This window comes from Parasteatoda tepidariorum, chromosome 3 (genome assembly GCF_043381705.1).
Source record: "Parasteatoda tepidariorum isolate YZ-2023 chromosome 3, CAS_Ptep_4.0, whole genome shotgun sequence".
NCBI classification, from domain to species: Eukaryota; Metazoa; Arthropoda; class Arachnida; order Araneae; family Theridiidae; genus Parasteatoda; species Parasteatoda tepidariorum.
In genome coordinates this window covers 903,968-927,993 of record NC_092206.1, presented here as the reverse complement: position 1 = coordinate 927,993, position 24,026 = coordinate 903,968, and the positions used below count along the sequence as shown (strand labels likewise).

Sequence of the window (24,026 nt, the reverse complement as noted above, 5' to 3'; positions counted from 1 at the left end):
CAAAGAAATAAGCCTTTTAATGGTGGAATAAATTTGATTTTAGAATAATTGTGTCCCTTATTTATGAATTTGGAAGTATACGTAACACAGTTCCGATCAAGCGATACTTGAAAGTGTTCTATTTTCAATTGTATCCAGTTCTCTAGTAAAAATTGCTGCATTGTTTTCTAGCTAGAAATTTAGAATATACATTTTTATATGGCTTCGATTGGCTAAGTCCATGGCAGAGAAACCTAATTTTACCCTTTCCATAATTGAACCTATTAAAATAGCGAGAATTCTTCGTTGGCATTAGACATCTATTTCCAACTGTTCTATTAATGGGAACATCGAATGTTCTTAAGAATGTCTGCATCTCACCTCGAGTGATATGTTCCTTTCTTCGCCCCACCTGAACAACCTTCCATTAAAAACATTCCCAAAATGTACAGCGAATCGGAAAACAAATCACTTCCTCTCGAGATGCTGTTGGCGATCGAATGAAACATTCGAACACCAAACGATTATTTAGGGTGCGTGCCGATTAACATCAAATTGTTGGATCTTCATGAAAGGTATACTTGCTTCAAATGACGTCATAAAGATGAAACTCTACTTTTTATTTTCTTCTTTTCGCTTAACCTACTTTGGAAAGGCCTATCATCAAGAAAACGTTCCATTGCTCAGATGATGGCCGCGTTTTTTCAAGATAGGTAATTCGGCAAATGTAAAAGAAGGTTTTAGTTAAAAAGAAAGCTCTTCAAACATTCAGCTGTCTCATGGATTATCGGGGAAAATGGAGAAAATGTAGAGATTTATGGGTGTTTATTTAATTGGATATCCTTTGAGGGAGCATGTGAGTATCAAATATATTTTAGTATCTTTTAAAATTAAAATTATTTCAACAAGATTTATTGACTCGAAAATTTCAATAATTCAATGAAAATTTCAATAATTCAATTTAACAATTCAGTTCAACAATTATTCTAAAAAAATCACCTAAAAATTTTCATTCAAAAGATTTCCACTTTTAACAAACATTTCAACTGACCAGAAAATTATAGTGTTATTTACGTATTTTAAAATTTGCTTAAATTTTTTTTTTAAAATTACATTTGTTTATTTTAAATAAACCACTTCTCTAATTATCCCGAGTTAACTCGGGTATGTAAGCGTTGCAAATATTTATTATCCCGAGAATACTCGGGCTTAGCAGAATTCGTCAGTACGTTTTGTTTTATCACGTTTTTTTCTCGGACGGAAGCGAAACAAAAAATAATAATTATCTGCTGTTATTTCCAATCTTGTTTGAGAGTTTTGTTGTTGAATTATGGGTTTTTTGTGTGATTGTATGGTTACTGAACTTACATAGAGAGAGAGAGTAAAATGTTTTTCATTTGCCCGTAGATGATGTGGGATAGTAAATTGTTGGTATATTAACTGTTTCTTATCCATAGAAAACAATTAAAATTTCAACTTAAAACTTGAGTATAATGTTCTTTGCATTTATTAATGAAATAAAAAATTATGTTGATTTTTGGCATTTTTTTGTTCTTCAAAAAACTGGGTAAGGGAAGAGTTAAAAACCGTTCAATTAAATCATTCATTCAATAGTTTTCAAAACAAACGATTTAACAATTAAGTTCAACAACTGTATTAAAGCAACAGTTCAACAAAACTAAAAACTTCTCGACACATGAATTCAAATAATTCCTTTAGTTATAAATACTCCAGCAAATTATATATTGTTCCTTGTATAACATTCCAACAGTTCGGTTCAATAATTTATTCAAGATCTCAAATAGCTATTCAATTTAACAACATCGCAATTAAATTAAAATCTAGCAGTTTAATTCAAATAATTTCCTCCATTAAAAATATTCTAATCTTTAAACAGCCCAACAAACTATATTTTTCTTAGTTTATTTCAAACTTAGTTTTCATAGTTTATTATTTATCCCTCGTGAAATTTTTTAATTAGGTTTGTATCTGTTGAACTAAAACCATTTATTTCAACAGTTCGTCTTAGATTCCCAAAGTGGGCGTTCCCCCTTCCCCCCAACGAAGACGTCTAAAGAGGCGTCGTTAAGATTCATTAGAGAATTTGCACAATTAACAGAACAAAATTATTTAGAATTCTCGTTCTTAAGGTGACCAAGTAGATATTTTTTTTCTCGATAATATACTAATCTAGAGCAGCGATGGTACAGGGGATAGAGCGTTCGCCTTCCAATGAGGCGAACCGGGTTCGAATCCCAGTCGATACGAATTCCTCACCTGGCTCGCATCGACCACAGTGCTGACGTGAGATATCCTCATTGGCTATACGGATCATGGGTTAGAGTCCCCTTGCCGTCAGGCTAATCACTCGTGGGAGGTATTCGTGGTCTTCCTCTCCATGCAACGCAAATGCGGGTTAGTTCCTCCACGAAGGCAAATTTCTCCCAATACTTGATCCAGGAGTTCCCTTGGGTTCAAAATTACAAGGCTACGGATTTGAACAGAAGAAGACGTAAACCCATAACATTGGGTCTGCTGTTCAACGACGGTTATAAAATAAATAAAAAAATTGGAGTGCAAGTGGCCGGGATAGCTTGTTTCGTAGGGCACTCGACCCATGTCAAAGAGGTCGTGGATTTGATCCTCGCCGGCGGAAGAATCCCCGTGTAGTTAATGGTGACTGGTGCACATTAAATCCGTCGAGTCTCAAAGTCCTCCATGTCCCCATTACAAGTCATCCCTCTGGGGGTACTGATCCGGGAGTTTCCTTGTCTCCTGAATTGGATTCAAAATTACAAGGAGTAGAACATGAATAGTCCTAAACCCACAGAACAGAACATAATGTCACTAGAACAGAACATATGTTCATTCAACAGAAACATAATGTCACTAGAGTTGTTTTTTTTTTTATTTTAAATAACTTGCCATTATACATTATTTAGAATTTGACGGCAAACAATTATTTGATTTCGTGAAGTATAATGCTTAATTATGTACAGTGCGATAAGAAAGAAGATATCATCCTGAATAACTTTCGTTCTAATGATGCGATTTTCACGTACAAAGAGTCAATCTTAATGGTTTCTGGGGTGACCTCAAATAGGCTAATTATTTGTTGTTAATTATTAATTAAGTTACGAAAGTAGACACAAAAACGTGTTTTCTCTAAATAAACGCAATTTTTTTTTACCCATATGGATTCTTGACCTTCAAAATATAAACTCTATATAAAAAGACCTCATTTTTTCGTGTCATTTAAAAACTGATTAAAATTTTCAAATGATTTACAGATTTCAGTGCATTTTTGTGTCATCAAATTTATTGAATTATTTTCAACGCTCCAGTGACAGTTCAACATTAATTTATAACATCTGAAAGAATTTTATGTCTCTGATATTTCTTTCACTCATTACACTAAATGTTATCTTTTTCTTCTCTATTTTACCTAAACAGCCTTATTTATTTAAACGCGCCTTAATTTCTTAAAACATATATTTTTCCCTCAAAGAAAATAAAATTTTATTTTTTTAAGAGACTTGAGCATTTCTCTATACACGAAGCTTCAATCCAAGTTTTTTTTTCCTATTGTTTTCAATTCGTATAATTAGCTAATATTTTAAAACTGCCGCATTGATATGTTTGATCCAGTATATGCATAGGAATCATCAATTATATTCATTATTTCATAAATAATCTATAAAAATATGAAGTTTAGATTGATAATATTTAGTGGATTATTCAATTAAAGTTACGACATATCCATGCAAATGCTTACAATTCTTTCTTGAAGGCTACTTTAATTTTTAAAAAAATGCCTGGATAAAAATTTATAGGTCAGTAGGAATTTTCAAGAAAATAATTATATGATTTTTTTTTTTGAAAGTAATTATATGATCATATCAAAGATGTAACTTTATGTGTTTTTCTTTTTTTTGCATTTTAATTATTTGAATAAACTTTTTTTGTAAAATATTTATGCAGGGGGCGGGGAAAATTTTCGACTTGCAAAGGTTGGAAAACTGTGATCTAAATCAATAATCCAAAAATTCACTTAACAATTTATTTAAACACAATTTTGTTCAACAACTTTTTCCAACAACTCAATTAAATTCAACGCATTCCAATATTTAAATTCAAGTAATTCCTTCGATTGAAAACATTCCAGCAAAAGTTCTTTGAATCTTTTAAATTTCGTTTTTAAACTTCAAATTCGTTTTGCTAAAATTTTATTCTTCTGAAATATTCTATTCTATTCTTCTTTGCTAAAATTTTATTCGTCAAATGTTCGTCAAGTGTTCTTTTTATTCGTCAAATGTTCTATTTTATTATATACTTCTTTGCTGAACTTTTATTCATTAAATATTTATTTAACGTATTTGTTTTTACTAAGAAGCAAAAATTTTTAAAAATACCAGAACGACTCATTTTTTTATGAAATTTTTCCAGTCAAACGCTCTATTAAGGCTCAATTTATATACCATAATGCAAATTCAAAGCCTTTATTACTGTTTCTTTAAAAAAAAAGTAATAAAAAATTCCCTTTTATTGGGAACAATAAAAGATGAAAATAAAAACATATTTTTTTCTTCTTCTGAGTAACAGATCAAAATGAATATTGTTTTTAAAAAAATATTTATTCTATTTGACTCACTTTTTCATAAAAATTCTTTTTTTTTCTTTATTAATATCAGATGACTTTCTGAAGTTTGCTTATAAATGAAAACATTTTAAACATGGTTATGAGAAAAATATACAGTTTTAGCAATTTTCTTTTCTCAATGGCTCGATATCCCAGGGTGGGTCTTGGCCTTCCCAAGGCTCCCTTTCCAGACTATCCTTCGTTCCGGTGATGTTTTCTTGGTCCTTAAGAGTAGGAGGTCTTAAATCCATTTCAGATTTGATCTGCCTCTTCGCCAACTGGCAGGGCAGTGATTTTTTTTTTTTTTTTTCGGTGTGGTCTTCTAACAATGTAGCCTGTCAATTTTACAAACGGTTCGTTTTCATCTGTTGGCCGTAGTAATTCTCTTTTGAATTTCAAGATCATTCTTGTTGTTAATTTTAATGCCTATAGATGAGTAAAGCTGTTCGATATTAACCACTCCTAGATTATCCCGAGTAAACTCGGGTATTGCAACTATTTATTATCCTGAGAAAACTCGGGTATTGCAACTATTTATTATCCTGAAAAAACTCGGGTATTGCAACTATTTATTATCCTGAGAAAACTCGGGTATTGCAACTATTTGTTATCCTGAAAAAACTCGGGAGTAACAGAATTTATCAGTGCGTTTTATCTTATTATGCTTTTAGTCGGCAGGAAGCAAGAAATCATATTCTGCTTTGATTGGTCAGGTTTCGTTTGGGAGTTTTACTGTTGGATTGTAGGACTGCGTACATGTTTCGTATAATTGTATATACAATGGTTGCTTAATTTATACAGAAGAAAAAAGAGTACAAAAAGTGACGTATCATTTCACTGGAGCGTGAAAAGTATCTCTTAGTGTTGCCCCTTGTTTTTAAAACTATCTTACATAGAGTAATACAGTCAAACCCCGCTATAGTGAACCGCAAGGGACCGACATTTCAGTTCACTATATCCGTTACGCAGCCAATTTAACTAATGGTTCCTTAAATCCTCCATTTTATTACACATTATTCAAATAAATGACTGAAAAATATTATGTAGTAGCAAAAAATGTGTTATTTTTTTATTACTCTTCGTCTTGCGTACAAAAAAAAAATATTAGTAATCTCTAGCTGATGAGCAATCCTCACATCAGATATGGAAACACTTCCCGACTCTCAGATAATTTTTTCTGAATTTCTGTTATTCTGCTTTTTAAACCTGTTCAGCCTGCCAATGAAAGTAGTCTCATAAAATCACTTAGCAAATTCATAGACATTTGTACAGATACTGGAAGATTGCGGCTTCTTCGATTGCTGAACCACTTCAGTTATGCTTCTTTAACATCCTTGTGATCTGCTTTTCTCAACTTTTTTCTGCCATTTGAATTTTATTTTATGAGCAGAAATTATTAATTGCCTATTTTTCCACATGTTACAAACTGCAGATTTGGATTTATATTCCCAGCAAATATCAGCTTGATTACATCCATTTTCAACTTTCTTATTATGCCCATTTTATCATCAATGGAGAACGTTTTACGTTTACTGCTCGCCATAGTTAAATTTGAGACACTTGTTTGCAGGTTTTTTTAAACTGAACTGAGAGCAAAAAAGAGTTGAAATGAGGACCTTATCTACACATATTAGTGTCCAACCCTTTGACCAATAATGAATAATTACTCATTCCCTCTGACAAAAAATACATATTGATCCCACTGACACCTTACAGGTACATCATCTGCCTGGATTGGAAACATCTGCTTGGTTTGTTTAGGGATGGGAAAGTGAGATAAAAGAAGCAAACAAGAAAAAATGCTTATCGCTACATTTCCCTCTATAGATGGTTTTAAAAATCGGTATATGTATTTATTTTGAAGTAGAAATTTCCAAATAATTACCCAAAAAAATGAACAACAAATCAGTCCAAGACAGAAAAAAGTTCATTATATCCAACTTCCTCACTTTTTTGGTTCACTATATCCACAAAAAATAACATTATACGTGTATAGCAAGGCACGGGACCGAACATTTCATTCACTACATCCGGGAGTTCACTATAAACCGTGTTCACTATAGCGGGGTTTGACTGTATTTATTTTTTTTTTCAACTTTTACTTTTTTCATTTACCCGAGAGGCTTTTTAATTTTTTAACTTCTTTCATTTGCCCAAGCTAACTCGGGATAGTAAACTAATGGTAAATTAAATGTTTTTTTTTTTACACAAAAAAAATTATAATAAATTTCAACATAAAACTGTCATGTTATATTTTGTTTTAGTTCCTTGTATCTATTCATAAAATAAACAAACTCGCCCCGAGAGCCTGAAGATGAGAAAGCTTTAGTTAGTCCAGTTAGTGCCTATATCACCATCAAAATTGTACTGATTTATTAGGGATGGTATCTTACAACTTTTTCTAATGCTGAACGCTAGAGCATTGAAAATCGTTTTCTTAAGATTCATGGCTATGATTTTTATGTCAGCCTGAATAACTTATCTTTCAACAACCAAAGATCATTTTTTGGACAGTTTAGTACTGATTCCGCGATTCGAAGCAAATGAATCAAACAACTAAATTATTTCGGGATTCATCATTTTGAATAGGATTTGAAACAATGTTTGAATGAACGCCTCGAAAATAATCACTGTTTTTTTTTCAAACACACAAAATTATACTATCCATTTAGAAAAATTCTTCAACCCGAACTTCACATGGAATCAAAATATTTCCGAAGAGTTTTTATTAAATGGAGAGAAAATAAAGTAAATGTATGTTTTACGAAAATATATTTTTTTAAAATATATTTTTTTTGAAATATGTATTTTTATCATTTGCCTCATAATAAATCGTTTTTTTTTTGTGAAAATTCAGTTACACGAAAAAATAGCAGTTTATAAGAAAATTGTTTAAAAGAAATAAATATATTTTGTTTTGTTTTTCACTCATCAGCCAAAATGGGTCATAGTTTGGATTGAATGGCGTCCTCACATTTTTCAACTACCATAATCAAGATTAACAGTAAACAGTGCACATGCGTCGTCATTGCTGTTTGATAATTTTCTTAGAATTCTTTTCTTCACTTTTAATTTTGTTATGCATTAAGTTTATTTTTAAGAGATCCCATAAATACTTCTTGAGTTGTGAATAAAAGAGACTTTCATCATTTGAGCGATATTTTTGATTTTATTAAGAATCACAAATTCTAACCTGCAGTTCAAACTGGATTATTTTCAATAGTAATTCAGGTGCACCCGCATTTGCGTTACATAGAGAGGAAGATGTCAAGAGCCTCCCATGATTAGCCTGACGACAAGGGGACTCTAATACATGATCTGTTTACCGCTGAGGATATTTTACGTCAGCACTGTGGGCGCTGCAAGCCGGATGCGGAATTCGCATCGACCAGACATCGTTGGGATTCGAACCCAATTCAGCTCATTGGGCAAACGCTCAGCACGACTCTATCTCGATGTATTTTATTTTATTTCACTAAAATTGGATCGGCTATTCAGCGAGAACCCTAATTTTTAAGGTTTACAGCTACTAATGTTCAACTCCGTAGCCTTGTCGTTTTGACCCCAATACTGAAGACAAGGGATATCCTGAATCAAGTATTGGGAGACATTTTGAACTCGTGGGGGACTTTTTTCATGGAACTGACCCGCATTTGCGTCACATGGAGAGGAAAACCGCGAAAACCTCCCACGGTTAGCTGGATGGCAAGGAGACTCTAACCCATGATCCGTCTACCACTGAGGATATTTTACGTCAGCGCTGTGGTCGGTGCGAGCTGGGTGCGGAATTCGTGTCGATCAGTAATCGCTGGTATGAACCAGGCTCACCTCAAAAAACATCGAATCTGTTATATTATTTCACTAATTTAACAAATTTATTATATTTTTAAAATGATTCATTTTTTTGTCATGCCCATAAAATATATTAAATGCTCACAATAATATCGTACACAACAATTGAATAATATTCGACTTAAATTGCTTTTACGAATATGTAAAGTAATATTTCATTTCTATAAAAGTTTTAATTTTATGCTAACTTATATATACCTCATCATAAATGCAATAAACTATTCTAAAAAATGAAATGAAGTTATGAAAAAAAATATAGTTCAGACGAAATTTAAAAATTGTACTTACTTTCTGTTTAAAATAGAATCAAAAATGACTCACAAGAAGGAGTCAATTGATTTATTGGACAAATTAGAGAGGATTACTAACAAAACAATAGCTTGCTAATTTGGTTTGTTATTCGCTTTCCAACACTACTTCAACAGCTTCACTTAACAATTTTTTTGAAGAAAAAAAAAGACAAAAAATTAACGTGTTTTTTTTTATTTCATTCATAAATTCAAGGAACTAAAACAAAACATAATACACAAGTTCTAAGTTGAAATTTTAATAATTTTTTTTTCATTTCAGAAATATTTAACTTACCATCAGTTTACTATCCCACATTATCTCGGACAAATGGAAAAAAAGTTAAATATGAGTCTTTATGTTCACATTTTCAGCATCTTAAAAAGCATCCGCATTACTTTCGCTCGCGAATGCCATTTTGTTAACCCTTTTTTTTTCTATGTAAATTCGTCCATTATCGTATAATGCAATTGTCCCACAAATTGCAAACAAATAGTGACAATCGCAGCAGATTTTGCTTGAGGCCGAATAAAAACGTGATAACACGAAACGCATTCTGTTGTGCCCGAATTAACTCGGGATAATCAGGGAAGCTGTTAAATATCATCACATTTTTGTGTATTCCTTCATTTTTTTTAACTTCCTAAAATTTTAGAAAAATTATTTACATTTTAATATTATTCTTTATTATTTTATTCAATTTCTTTAAAGACAAAACACACACTACAGATAAAATAGAGGTGTATAGAATAAGAAAAAACATTTAAACATCATAGCAGTCAAAGACAAAATACCTCCAGCATGTTCGTTAAACGCATCCTAAAATCTGTATGGAGAAAAAAAATTTATGCAATTATATTTACAAAATGAGTTTCGCTCAGTGTGATTGTTTACATTAAAATTGAATCCCATTTAAAATACAATATTAATCATTTCATTTGGAATTTAAGAGCAGACATTCCACGACATCCCAAAGAATACTTTGAAAGAGTTTTTAAAATGTTGCTTATTTGTTTTATAATATAGAAAATTATTTCGCACTCTCTCACTTCTTCTTATCTTAAAGTACAAAAATACTATCTTTATTATATCGATATATTTTTCTTTTAAAAGTGTTTTTCTTTTACATTTTTCTTCGTCTTCCTCCTTTGATTTGTGCAATCAGCTAAAGTGAAAGTAAAATTTTCTTTCGAATATTCCGGTAAACAATAACATATATATGCGGCAATTTTTTTTAAAAAAAAAAGAGATTTAGACACGCAATAGAAAAAATTTTTTACGTAAACTATTTGTTGGATGGTATTTGTAATTTCTGGAAGATTCTGCTAATAAATATCTGGGATGGAGTCTTCCAATGAGGTGACCCGGGTTCGATCCCTGCGATGACTGGTCTTTACGAATTCCGCATCCGGCTTGCACCCACCCCAGTGCTGACGTGAAATATCCTCAGTGGTAGACGGATCATGAGTCCCCTTGCCGTCAGGGGATGTTCTCGTGGTCTCCCTCTCCATGTAACGCAAATGTGGGTTAGTTCCATCCCAAAGTCCTCCACGAAGGTAAATTTCTCCCAATACTTGATCCTTGAGTTCCTTTGTCTTCTGGATTTTATTCAAAATGACAAGAGTTGAACACAAGTAGACGTTAACCCAAAAATTGGGACGGCTGTTCAACGACGATTATAGAAGAAACTCGTTAAATAATATGAAATTCGATAAATTCAATCGAATTCTAAAAATACCATTGATCCACATAACATAATGGCCAACATACTCGTTACCTAAATTCTTCGAGAGTTTTTAAATGAACTTAATTCCATTGCGTGTGTACATCCCTTGAAAATCAAGTGGGCCCCCATTTTTCTTTTAATCCCTAATGTCAGATCTGACGGAAGTGTCACTGATGATGAAAAAGATGAGATGTTATAATAGTTTTCAAGAGGATTAAAATTCTCTCAATAACTCAATTCCGGGATAAATCATGCATTCAGTGTATCTACTCAGTCTTAAATATAAAGGAATAACACTCATAAAATTACAGAAAAATTTGGTCTTTTTTTTTTTAAACTAACTTTTTTATGAGTATTGCGGTGATTTTTATTAACTCTCATCTGTTCACTGAAAATGTGCAACAATTATATTTTTGTGTCAAAAAAAGGTGTTTTAAATCAGACAAAAATCACAAATATTTTTTAAAAAAAACTTTTCTCCATTTTGTAATAAACATTCAAACATAACATTTTCAAATAACTATTTCCGTCTTAAAAACGTTTATAATTTCCTCCTTCAATGTCTTATAACAACCCTGAAAATATGGTGTTCAAAAAAATTATAAAGTCATGACAAAAACAGAGCGATCGTCTTTCTATGAGGAAACCCAGGTTCGAATCTCAGCGATGGCTACTTGATATAACTTCTGCTTCACAACGGCTGAAGTAAAAATATTCTCAATCCTCAGTGATAGACGAAACGTGGGTTAGAATCCTCTTACCGTGGGGCTAACTATGAGAGAGTCTCGCGGTTTTCCTCTCCATGTAACGCAAATGTTGGTTAGTTCCATCCAAAAAGTCCTCCACGAAGGCTCGTTGGTCTCAGTGTTGGGTCCAAGGTCTTCAATATTATTGGGCAATAGATTTTGACACTCAAAAATGGATGGGCTGTTCAACGCCATTTTAAAACAAAATCCATTTAAAACTAATAATAGAAATGTATGTAACACACTGAACTTCATTTAAAAACAAATAAAAAATGAATCAGTATTCTAACTGAATAATTAATTTCATTGAAAAGTTCACTGAGTAATTCTTCTTCCAAAGAACTACAGCTGGTCGTTAGTGTGAGACAGTTTTAAGTAGTTTCTGCTCCTATCCACAGCATGTTGCCTACAATCTGCCTTTATGGTTAATTAGTATATGTTAAAAAATGTGCTAATTATTTAAAAAAATTCTTTGTAAATTATACAGAACACTGCTTTAAACAAAAGAAGAATCTGAAATTAAAACTAAAATATTCCTTCCTATAGGAATAGTTCGAAAAATAGAACATTCGTCTGCTGAAATTATGTTAAACTATAAAAATAATTTTAATTGGAATAAATTTGACGTAAATTATATTAAATCTTATTATTATTATTAAAAAAGGGATTGTCAGTGAGAGCACATCTCGCATCAGTTTGAGAATCCAATCCTTCTTTATTCCTTTTTATTTATTTATTTTTAAATTTGTTTTTTAATTTTGAAGTCNATACTACAGGCAACGAGGACCTGGGACCTTAGTAATTACAATTAACGGTTAAAATAACACTATTTTATGTTTAATTTTACAAGAATTAAAATTTGATAATTTTCTGCTATTGTGGACATTTCACTGCGTTATCGAAAATTTTACGTCTTTTGAAAATCGAGTAAAAAGCTTCAAAACAATAATTTTGGCGAAATTTAATAATAGTATTCAAAATATTATTTGGTTCTGGAGAAAAAATTGTTCCTTAAAAATATTTACTATGGTTTCTTTACAAATATGATTTTGATATTTTTTTTTATATAATGAAAAATAATTTTTTCATTCATTGTACTCACAATATATAGTTTACAATATTGTGTCGAAAAAAAACTTTATACACATCAAGCATAGAAACCAATCCTTTGAAGTTGTTGAAAGAAATACGACTGTTTACTAATTTGGGCATAATTTTTATATCATATTAATATTTAAGACTAATAAAAATTTGTTCTAAATAATTAAATATTATAGTGAAGAAAGTATTATCTCTATAATGCAAGATCTCATAATTTTCAACTGATGAATGTCGTTCCAAATTTCATGAATGTCCTTAAAACATGAGTTATAAATTTCAAAATACTAAAATGTCAACCATCGGGTATTTTAGTTTATGTGTACTTTTTAAAATGAAGCTCTAAAAAACATCATGCGAAACTTTTGATTTCATTCCATTCATATGCATGTTGAGGCGTTCTTTTAATATAAGCAATTACAAATTTAAGCAGCTTTAAGTTCTTTATTTTAGCATTATCTCCTAAAATGTATAAACACCAAAGAGAATGTTTAGAAATGAAGAAATGGAAGGTAGCATAATTCAAGAAACAACTAGGTTAAATCGACCTATTTCTGTGCGATATTCATTGAAAATGCATGATTAAAGTATAAATTAAAATGTTTCATTCTTAAATTAATTGTAAAACAATATGGAACAATTTGTTTATAGATGATGCACTTTTAAACGGCTCCTTTGTTGTGAGAAAGGAAATTTGGTGACAGTATAAAAATCAATTTTGTGAAATATAAATTATGAACACAGTGGTTTAGAGTGAACTTCCGGGGAAGAAATGTTCTCTACACACGTATAATATTATTTTTTGTGGACAAAAGAAGAGAGGAAATGTATTATGAAATTTTTTCAGTCTTCGATTGATATTTTAAACATTTTTTTAGTCGGTCATTTTGAAATGCCTGCATGAAATATACCGATTTTCTAAGACCATCTATTGAGTGAAATGTAGCTTTCTTGTTTGCCTCTTCTATCTCAGTTTTCCCATCCCTCAATGCGAAGAGTTATAAAAAATAAAATGTATAATAAAAGGGGTTCGGAAAAATGAGTTGCTGTATGGATATAGTGAACCGGTCTCTTGAAGGTTCACCATAGAAAGACTGTATGAATTATTTATATAATATTAAAAGCGTGATGTCACACTGAAAGAGTGTCATTCAATTCTTATAAATGATATTTACAAATTCGCAGTTACAATATTAATGTTTTCAAATATTCAATTAATTATTAAATATAATTTGCAAGAAAAATCTTCTAATCCTTCTTTGATTCTATTTAAACGAAATAATTCGACAGATTTCACTAAAAATAATTTTACCCCGACAGACACAATTTTATTAGAATTCGGAAAGTTTCATTTTAGTTATAATACTCTCATTTTTTTCATTCTTTAATAATTTTTAAATACTATTTTGAGGCATTGAATCACCCAACAATCAGGATTCATCCTGTTTTAAAAGATAACATTTTGTTTATCTCTACCCTGATTATCCCGTATAGCAGTTGGATTGTGGAAATGTGTTTTGTGCGATACGACGGTTGCTGAATTTAAAGAGTGAAAATATTCACTGCCGTTTGGAAAGTGTGTTGTCCCTTGTTTTAAGAACTTTTTCCTTTCCAGTGCCCACCTGTGTTAACATCCGTCTGTTCAGACATTTACATTCAGGGCATTTTGACATTTTGTGAGCCTCTCATTCAGGGGCACAATATTAGGTGGGCCAACGTCGCTCCCACAGTTAGGATAGAGAAGGAAAGAACATCCATGCCTTGCCCGGGATTCGAACCTAGAACCTTTCTGATGCAAGGACAGTTCCCTGCCTCCTACACAGGCTGACTGTCATGCAAAGACTCATATTTAACGTTTTTCATTGGCTCGAAACAGCACGGGATAGTAATTTGATGATAAATTAAATGTTTTTTAGACATAAAAAAATTTTAATTTTAACTTGAAACTTGTACATTATGTTTTGTTTTAGCTCCTTGTATTTGTTAATAAAATAAAATAAAATTACGTTTATTTTTTTTATTTTTTTATTTTTTTTTTTTGAAATTGGAAAGGGAATTGGTAAATGAAGTCAAAATTTTGTTTTTTAAACTCAGGGACATATTTTAAGAAACTTGTCAGTGTTCCCAGAGTTATGACTACTTCATCAAGTTACGGAACTCAAGCATCAAGTTACGGAACTTAGCTAAACAAAACAAAATAAGCGCACCGGAAGTTAACGAAATTTATTTTTATCCTTTAAGGCACGCGTCTATATTACGTTCACTGCTGACCATGTCGCAAAACATTAATTGGAGCATTTTTTTTTCTGAGAGAAAAAAAAAAGAAGCATCGACATAGGTAAGCCGAGACTATTCCGGCCTACTTATGGCGTTAACCAGTTTTTTCGGTGTTTTCTTCACAAATATGAAAGTTTTGATCCGATTCGCTCGGAATCGGTGTTTCAAGGTCGTGGTATTCCTTCATCTCTGAATTCAAGATCAATGTCAAATACTCTGGCACAACAGGAGACATCCATTATAAATAGTTTTTATGACATTCCAAAAAAACACTGTTCTGTTTTTCTCTCTTTTCGAATCACTTTATTACGCATGCACCGTGCAATACATTCGAAATAAGCATCAGTAACGCGTGTAACAGTAATAAATGTAAAAATAAGAATTAAAAATTTTAAATAGGTGGAAAGCAACGATGCGATAAATACTGTTAAAGTATTGAGAAGTAGATAATAAATACAAATACGAATTTGTAATTATGTATATATACAGTCCCTGGCCGAATGATGAGACGCGCTATTAGATTCTGTGTATAATCTTAATGATCGGGTGTTACTCTATACAGCTTTATTCTTTTTACGCGGTCTGCGCGCGTTTAGGTTCGTGTTTAGGTTAGTTTAATGTCACCACAAAAATTTATATTGTTTTTTAAAAAAGAAAAAAAAATCTAGGACGAGGGGGGGCGTGGACTTTGAAATTATATTTATCTGAACGAGATTATTTAATTTAACCGATTTAAAATTTAAAACCGTTTACAAATCATTCACAGAAAAGTTATAGCTAAAATTTCATCTAGTTTTTGTATGGATTTTAATGAAGCTAACAAATACTAAACACTGAACAGCGATGGCTCAGGGGATAGAGCGTTCGCCTTCCAATGAGACGAACCGGGTTCCAATCCTAGTCGATACGAATTCAGCATCGGGCTTGCACCGACCACAGTGCTGACGTTAAATATCGTCAGTGGTAGATGGATCATGGGTAAAAAGTCCCCTTGCCCTCAGGCTAACCGTGGGAGGTTCTCGCGGTCTTCCTCTCCATGTAATGCGGGTTAGCTCCAACAAAAAGTCCTCCACGAAGGCACGTTTCTCCCACTACTTGATCCAGGAGTTCACTTGGCTTCTGGATTGGGTTCAAAATGACAAGGTTACGGAGTTGAATTTCAGTAGTCGTAAACCCGTAAAATTGGGTCGGCTGTGTAACGATGGTTATAAAATAAAATAAAATATTATGCACTAACAAAGGATAAAACAAAAAACAGTCTTCAGCAAAAAAATATAAATATATATATTCTTTTAATTTTCATTCATTCAGACCAATAAATTGTATTCATAAAGTCAATAAAACGAAACCAAAAAAAAATGAATGAGAAACTTGACTGGAATAAGTAAATATTTTTTTTTTTTACAAAGCTGTAATTATTTTTGTAAAAGTGTTAGTTTCGAATACATTAAAGCAGTAAAATCATTTCATATTATGGTAAAGAAATTTTCCATACTTCGGCATGTTTAGATTAAGATTTTCTAGATTAGATTAGATAAAAAATTTCCAATTACTTAAAAAATGTGGATTTTAAGAACGAAAAACTGAGCACTTTTACTGATCACCGTTCTTAAACAAGGATGTGAGAATGGAAAACGGAACGAATGATTAAAAATGTTTATCTTATTAAAACTAATCATTGAACACGGATTTTTCAACTTTTTTAAACAAAAAAAAAACGAAACATTGAAGCGTTGAAAGCTGATCACTCATTTCATGAAAAAAATCTTAATTTTTTTCCTCCTGACACGAAAATAGGTGTAAATTATGAAAGGGTGTAAAATTGTAAAACTGACTCTTTTGCTTAATATACCGACTTTTTAAAAAAAATTATGTTTTTTTAACTGCTTCCCTTAGCAATTTTTTTTTTAAAAATGAAAAAAATAACATATTTTTTCATTTTATTCATAAATACCAGGAACTAAAACAAAACATTATACACAAGTTCTAAGTTAAAAGTTTGATTTTTTGGTATTTAAAAAATATTTAATGTACCATCAGTTTACTATCCCAAATGATCTCAGGCAAATGAAAAAAGTAAAATGTAAGTCTTTTTATCTATTCACATCTTCATCATCTGAAAAATCATCTACATTTCTTTCACTTTCACTCGCGAAAGCCATTTCTTTTTACTCTTTTTTTTTTCAATGTAAATTCATCCACCATGTGAAAACAATTGTACAAAACACGCCTGCAGTGGCACACATAGGAAAACTCCCAAACAAATATGGGCAAACCTCCAATCACAGCCGATTATTATTATTTTTTGTTTCGCTTCCGGTTAAATAAAAACGTGATAAAACAAAGCGTATGGACGAATTCTGTTATGCGGGATCATAAATATTAGCAATATATACTCGGGATAATGAGGGAGGCGGTTAAAAAAGAAATTAGAAAAAGCGGTCTATGGTACAATAACCATGGTTGATTGCCATTAAAAAACGAATGAATTGCCAATAGATGAAAGGATGCTTCAAAAAAGTGATTTAAAACGGTCATCATAAAGAGCTTTGATTACTCTTTTTATGAGAGAAGTTAATAATTAATGGTGTTACATCATTAAATAATTATTTCTTCTACTTCAGCTGATGATTCTTGCAATGCGTAATCACTTTTCAAAGTCCTCAGGCATTTCATCACAATTTTCTGTAGTGACAAAGGAATGGAAGAAAGCTAAATTAAAATTGGCCATTAAGGAAGAGTGTTCAAATGGTGAATTTATTAGGAAATATTAAAAGTTTAAATATGAAATTAAACAAGTCATATAAAACCAATTCCTAACATAAAACCAAATAATTAAATATTTGAATGTGCGCAAAACGTTTTTTTGGTTCAAATAGAGCTATAAATTAGACATTATCACTGATGTTATTTTTAAAATCTGAGAGAAACTGAATCGCTTACAGTAAAATTTGAAACAATGACGAACCCATCAGAAAATTCCATTTTGTTCTTCGCTGTGGCGTAACTACCACTACAAATATTAAATACCAAATCACTGGTATATAAGGCATGATAATTTGAGGTACCTTTTGATAGATGACGGTTGACATAGTCGATAATTAAATCCCTCTTGCTGACATCGATTTTATGATCCACATTCAAACAGTTGATTTGCTTAAAAATATATTGCTCGAGGAAAGAAGATCAGGTGAAGTTTCCCGGTAATAAACAATGTAGAAAAGAAAATAAGCGAAATTCTATAAACAAAAAATGAAGAAAAAATGAGCGAATTGCTATAAATAAATAAAACAGCATAAATCAACTAGTGGTATCCGTTCATCGAAATCTATCACGCCCGGGTCACCAATGAAGGGATTTAATTTTCGACTATGTCAACCTTCATCTATTTTGAGGTACCTTTTAATGGATGACATAGTCGATAATTAAACCCCCACAATCCCTATTTAATGAATGAATTAACATTTCACGAAACTGTATTAACATCACCCACTACAAGTTTTAAAAAAATGTATTAGAACACGAGTGGAGGAATAAAAAAGTATTTTAGTAAGGATTTGGGGAGTGTTTGAACTAATTGAATAAAGTTTATGAAATGAAGGAGAAAAAAGTAGTGTTTTAGAATTGCACTTTTTATAATATTTGAAAACATAAAAACTGTATATGGTATAATGCGTTTCTCGAGAGAGCAACGGATTGTGAGTTCGATCCTGGGAACCTATTTATCAACCTGAAATTCCTCTTGTTGATAGTGATGTGGAAGTTCGTAGAGATTAACGAAAAGTGTGTGTGGTCAAAATGATGTGGCATTCCTACCATGGCTGTTTAAAGATAAAGCCCCCGTAAAATGGAATTATGTGCTTGTCTGAACACGTTGCGTTTAGAGTTAAAACACGAAAGTTTCAAGACCATTTTTACAGCTTCCCTGATTATCCCGTGTTCACTCGGGCATAGCAGAATGCGTCCATACATTTTGTTTTATCAATTTTTTTTTATTCGGCCTGAAGCGAAACAAAAAATAATATTTGTTTGGGAGTTGAGCTGTTTTGTACAATTGTACGGACGATGGGTGGACGAATTGACATAGAAAAAAAGAGTAACAAAAATGGCGAGCGAAAGTAACGAAAATGATTTTTCAGATGATGAATTTGTGAACATAAAGACTAATATTAATCAGTTATCATAAAGATTAACATAATTAGTCTTTGCATAAAAACTAACTTGTATGTTATGTTTTAGTTCCTTGTATTTATAAATGAAATGGAGAAAAAAAATTGCATTTTTTTTTCTTCAGAAAAATTGGTAATTAATCGATGGTAGATAGTTTTTGCAGTATTCATAGGCATCATAATGAGACAAATTATCTCCACTTTTATCGATTACTTGGAAGGATATTGCTTATCGAAAGAAAAGAACGTATTTGTGAAATGGGACTTTAATTACTGGATTCTTTTAATACACAACAAGTTCATCTTTTTATTTTTTCTTCCACAGGTGGCTCCTGTTTTTCTTTTTGCCAGTGGTCCAAAGTCTAACATATAGCAGTCGTCGCGTAGCTCCAGTTTGGACTGAGGGGCCCTCGGATCAGAGGGCCCCCACATTTCCTTTTGACACCAACATAGCTTTAAATTTACTCAATTTCGCTCAACAATTACTCGGTAAGTATCTATTCTGACCTCCCAACAACATTTATACAACTTAAATATGATAATTAATTTGATGTACTTTTAATGACAGGCACAAAAACGTATTTTTTCTGGAAAAAAAAACTTTTTTCTAAATATGGGAGAGGGGTAGCCAGCCGTAATTTGAAAAATGGGGTTCCAATAATTGGAGCAGGAGTGTGGTTGAAAATTTAGAACCTTTAACGTTAATTATATTTTTTTGCGTAGTTCGTAGTGTTTCAAAAGCTTTTTAAGAAATGTTGCACACAATTATAAAATTCTTTCACCTGAAGATAATTCCGTGCTTTTAGTTTTTAATAATTATTTAATACATATTTTTTCATTATTTCGTTTAATAATGGCCGTAAACATTTTAAATTGCAAGGCATTAATATTTTTACATCATTGAAAAAAAAAGTAATTCTAAATGCCAAAACACAAAACTTAATCTTCATCGATCATAAAGTTTCTAACTTTTCATATTTTAAAAAAGAAGTCGTTTATTTTAGATTTGATTTCTCGATCAGTTTCGTTCTAATTTCGTAATCTGCTACTTCAAAATTTTAGTAACTTAAAATGTTGCCTGTTCAAATTAGTAAGCATATTTAAGCTAAGGCCATTAGATTGAATCCTAGAATCATCGAACCACTAAGATTGAATCCTAGAACTATAAAGATCCGATCATTAGATCAAAAGTTATTGAGAGTGTTTACTTTTTAGTGGGACAATGTTTAATCTTGGGCGTGCTGGTTGCTTGCCGAAATAGTTTATTTACATGCTTTTTTTATCACAAGAAATGCTTACTTTAACTGACCTGCTTTTACGGACTGTAAAGATGAGACTCGAGGCATTTTTCTATGCATAAAGAGGTTGAACTACATCCATGAGTTGAATCAATCAATCAATAGTCGTAATTTTTTAGTTGTGGTTGGCAACCAGCTGTTGGCACGATTGCTATGGGAGGATACGTATTTCCGTCCCAATAGAAACATATTTCTATTGGTTCTGTAGAAACATATATTCAATGATTCATCATGGATGGATTACCAGTGGACGGGTAAGTGAAGTGACGTCAGCTTCTCAGTTGCTCTAGTTAGTATGCGTTTGGGTTAAAAAGAATTATTTTTCAGGGCTCACCATTGTAATTTAGCAGTTGCATGTTGTTGTTTGTTGATGTTCATAAGCATTTTAAACTTTGCACGTAAAAAAAAAATTTAAAAATTTTAATTACAAATGTAAATAAACATTTCGTCAAATTATTTAAGTTGAATTTAAAAGCAAAGAGTAAAAGGGTGAATTTTGTGCCGTTTATGAATGAAGTAAAACAATTTTTTAAAAAAATAATGCCAACATAAACAAATATACTATAGTTTCGATCGAAGAACCCATAGAAGGTTTTATCCTTACAGAACCGAAATTATAGCATATTTGTTCATTGTTGACATTATTTGCGCTTTTGTCACGTTGTCTCAAAAGGCATATTTAGACGATCCAAGTTCTTGGACAAAGATTGATTAATATTGATTTAAACTTGTTCTTCTTTGATCTTGGATCGTGTAAACGATCATCCAAGTACTTGGTCCAAGTCCTTGGACGATAGTAGACCATGTTCTACTTTCCATCCAAGTTTTTTCGCCCTTCACCAATCAGCTTCTTAAGTTTTGTGACGTCAACAAGCAGGCATTTTTGTTGTCTGTTTTCATGTATTTTAGTCCAAATAAATTAGGGTCTATTTGTGTTATTATGATTTTACTTGAATTTATTCAGTCATTTTAAAGCCATGTAAGTATGATTTTATAATGTTGAATATGGAAAAGTTTTTCTTCCGACCCATCAGTGAGATTCAAGAACTTGGTCGACGAATCATCCAATTTCTTGGAGAGAGAAATTCTCGGATTCAAGAACAGTGTAAACAGGCCTTTACTTTATTCTTTTTCGTATAAGCGTTTCTTCAGTATCCGAGTTGATGGATTGATTATTGTTGTTTTTTTCAGCTGCTCCTCGTGCCTGTTTTTACCAGGGCAACAGTTATTCGTGTGGCCTGAGCATAGGTTGCTGGTTCCAGGGTAAAAGATCGATGGACCTCTGCAGCGGAGGTGTTGTCTGGTCATGTTGCGTGCCAAAGAATGCAGAGCCTAACAAAAGGGCCGTCGTCGAGTCTGCAAGTGAGCCTTTTAGAACATTTCATTTTTTGTTTACATTCACCATTAATATGTTTTAAGTAATATTCTGCTTTAGAAATGTAAGACAAGACCTTGATAAACACGATTCGAGTGAGACTAAAAACAAGCTGAACCAAATCAAGAGTGGGTTGATATCAATTGACTGATCAATTGATATGCCACCCCGTATATGCACCAGANACGATATATAATATAAATTTGACGATATATTATATAAATATAGAATATTTATTATACCAAGCGTTACATTAGTTATAATAATGAGATCCAATTATGAGACGGACTGTAGTTTTTTAATAATTATGTGAGTATATAGGCAATACTTTTATATATGCATGTCATGGGTTTTTATTCGGGAGATTTTTTACATAGACTTCCTATTTGTATTTATTTTGAACCCATTGCATTACGATGTTCACCCATTGATACAGGAGCGTCAACATCCGAGTGAAAACAATACAGCTGTATCACCTGTATAATTATACTTTTACATAGAATCTTTATAGTGCGTCCAATAATATGGTCAGAGACTGTATATCTTACTATCACTCTTGTAGTATATTGTAACAGCTGCTTCGAAAATATAAACATTTAAAATCTGGAGTCATTCATTTGTGAAATTCCTATATAATATTTATAAAAGAGGGTTTATTTAATTATAAAATTTGATCTTTTTTATTCTATATATCCATATCTTGTTGATTCGACACACTCTTGACTTTATTTATGTTCTATGTGCATAACTCTTTGATATTTTTTTAAAAAAAAACAATTTTTTAATTGAAGCTTGTGGAAAAACATACATCAGGGATTCGAAAATAGTTGGAGGAGAAAACACAACATTTGGTCATCAGCCTTGGCATGTAAGTTATTATTTCGATAACTTTTATTTTGCGATTTTTAACTAAGAGTCATTTAACTGTCACAAATATTCTTAAAGATTTCGTTTTTATTTTATTAAAGATTTTATTTTAGAATTATGTTCAATGTAATTTTCAGTTCCACAGAGTTTTCGAACGTTATTGATCTATTTGAAAATGGAGACTTTTTTGGATGGGAAGTGTTGCCATAGCTCTGCTCAAAGCTCATTTCGATCGCCTATATTATCTTAAAATGTATTAAATTACATTATGAAATAAATCACAGACTTTTTAAAACAAATTATAACTCATTTCAAGAGAAAATTTTCATAAAATGAACATAATATCTACAAAATTAACTCAGACTCGAAGTTAAAAAGTTTTCAATTTTCGTGCAAAAACCACAGAAAAGTTGTCATTTTTTAAGATCCTTAAAAATTATTTGATTTTGTAGTTTTTCCTCATAGGATTCTCTCCAGTGTTTAAAAGAGTTGCTTTAAAAGTTGCTCTTTTTTTCAGTAATTTCTCTTTTTTATAAATTTGGTACAGACAGTGAAACTCGATATGAGATCATACGCATTTGTATTGCATATAACTATAGCTTATATATAAATATGCTTATTCTCTCAATGATCAAAAGCTTAGATTGACAAAAGATAGAGGGTATCGCCCTGAATAACTTTCGCTCTAAGGGTCGAATTTTCGCCTGCAAAGTGTCAATCTTAATGGTTCTGGGGGTGACCTCATATATGTGGTCAGTATTTATTTTAGTCATTATTTAGTGCTAACTATTAATTAAGTTACGTAATCGGAAAAATATATATATATATATATATATATATACGCATCGAAAAGAAGGTTATTCTTTTTACAGAACATCAATTTTTCTTATATTTTATATCATAAGAGGATACGAGCTCCAAGGAACCTACTCAATGATTTCGTTATTTCCAGATTTAAAATCTGTTTGGACGAAGCAGATTATTGCTTGAAAGCTGAAACGAGAAAAAATTTAAATATTATTTGTGAAAGTTTAATCCATTCATTTAACGATAGCCATATCAAGATTAAAGTTATGCGATGGAAGCCCCGTTTACTATTAGATTATGAATGCATTAAATCATATAGCTTGAATCATTTATTTTAAACAAATTTTTTAATAATTTTACCCAAATCATCATAGTTGGCCTGACAGCCCATTGTGAGCCAATGTTTTCCTCTGAAGATTTCTCCATGACCAATTCCGAATTCCAATTCTTTTCAAGAAAATCAGACTCCACTGAGTTAGCCTATCTCAAACGCGTCCTTCCCGTTTCTTGTTCCAGTGGGTCTAAAAAGCAGTATCTTTTAAGCAAATATGGGTGTAAAAATAAACGTCATCGAAGTATGCCTAAAGTATATCCTAAACTATATCTAGGATGAACTTGGGAATTAATAAATAAAAAATATAACTTTGGTTCCTTAAAAAAGTAAGAGAACTGTAGCATCAATATTATATCTAAGAAGTTATCCTTAACTTTGAAATTAAAATGTTTGAGACCAGCTATTTTGAGTTAAAGAAATTGAATATTTTATCTTTTAAGTTTTTGTACCACCATTTCAGTATCTTAAGGACCTTACGAACTCTGCTTAAAACGAGAGTATCGTATCAGATGTGTATAAGAAAAAGAAATCATAGAAGCTGTATTCGGTGATAAATGTAGACTATCGTCAT

At 31.5% G+C, this 24,026-nt stretch overlaps 1 protein-coding gene across 1 annotated transcript in view; it reads left to right on the top strand.

Annotated features, from left to right (window-relative positions):
- Window positions 1-432: 432 nt before the first annotated feature.
- Window positions 433-24,026, top strand: part of LOC107442442 (trypsin-1) — a 35,736-nt gene continuing 12,142 nt past the window's right edge. Inside the window, exons 1-4 of the mRNA XM_043051035.2 lie at window positions 433-835; window positions 19,100-19,263; window positions 21,264-21,434; window positions 22,239-22,315. Of these exons, the coding sequence (XP_042906969.1) occupies window positions 834-835; window positions 19,100-19,263; window positions 21,264-21,434; window positions 22,239-22,315 (414 nt within the window). The 5' untranslated portion in view covers window positions 433-833. The remainder of the gene's footprint in view (window positions 836-19,099; window positions 19,264-21,263; window positions 21,435-22,238; window positions 22,316-24,026) is intronic.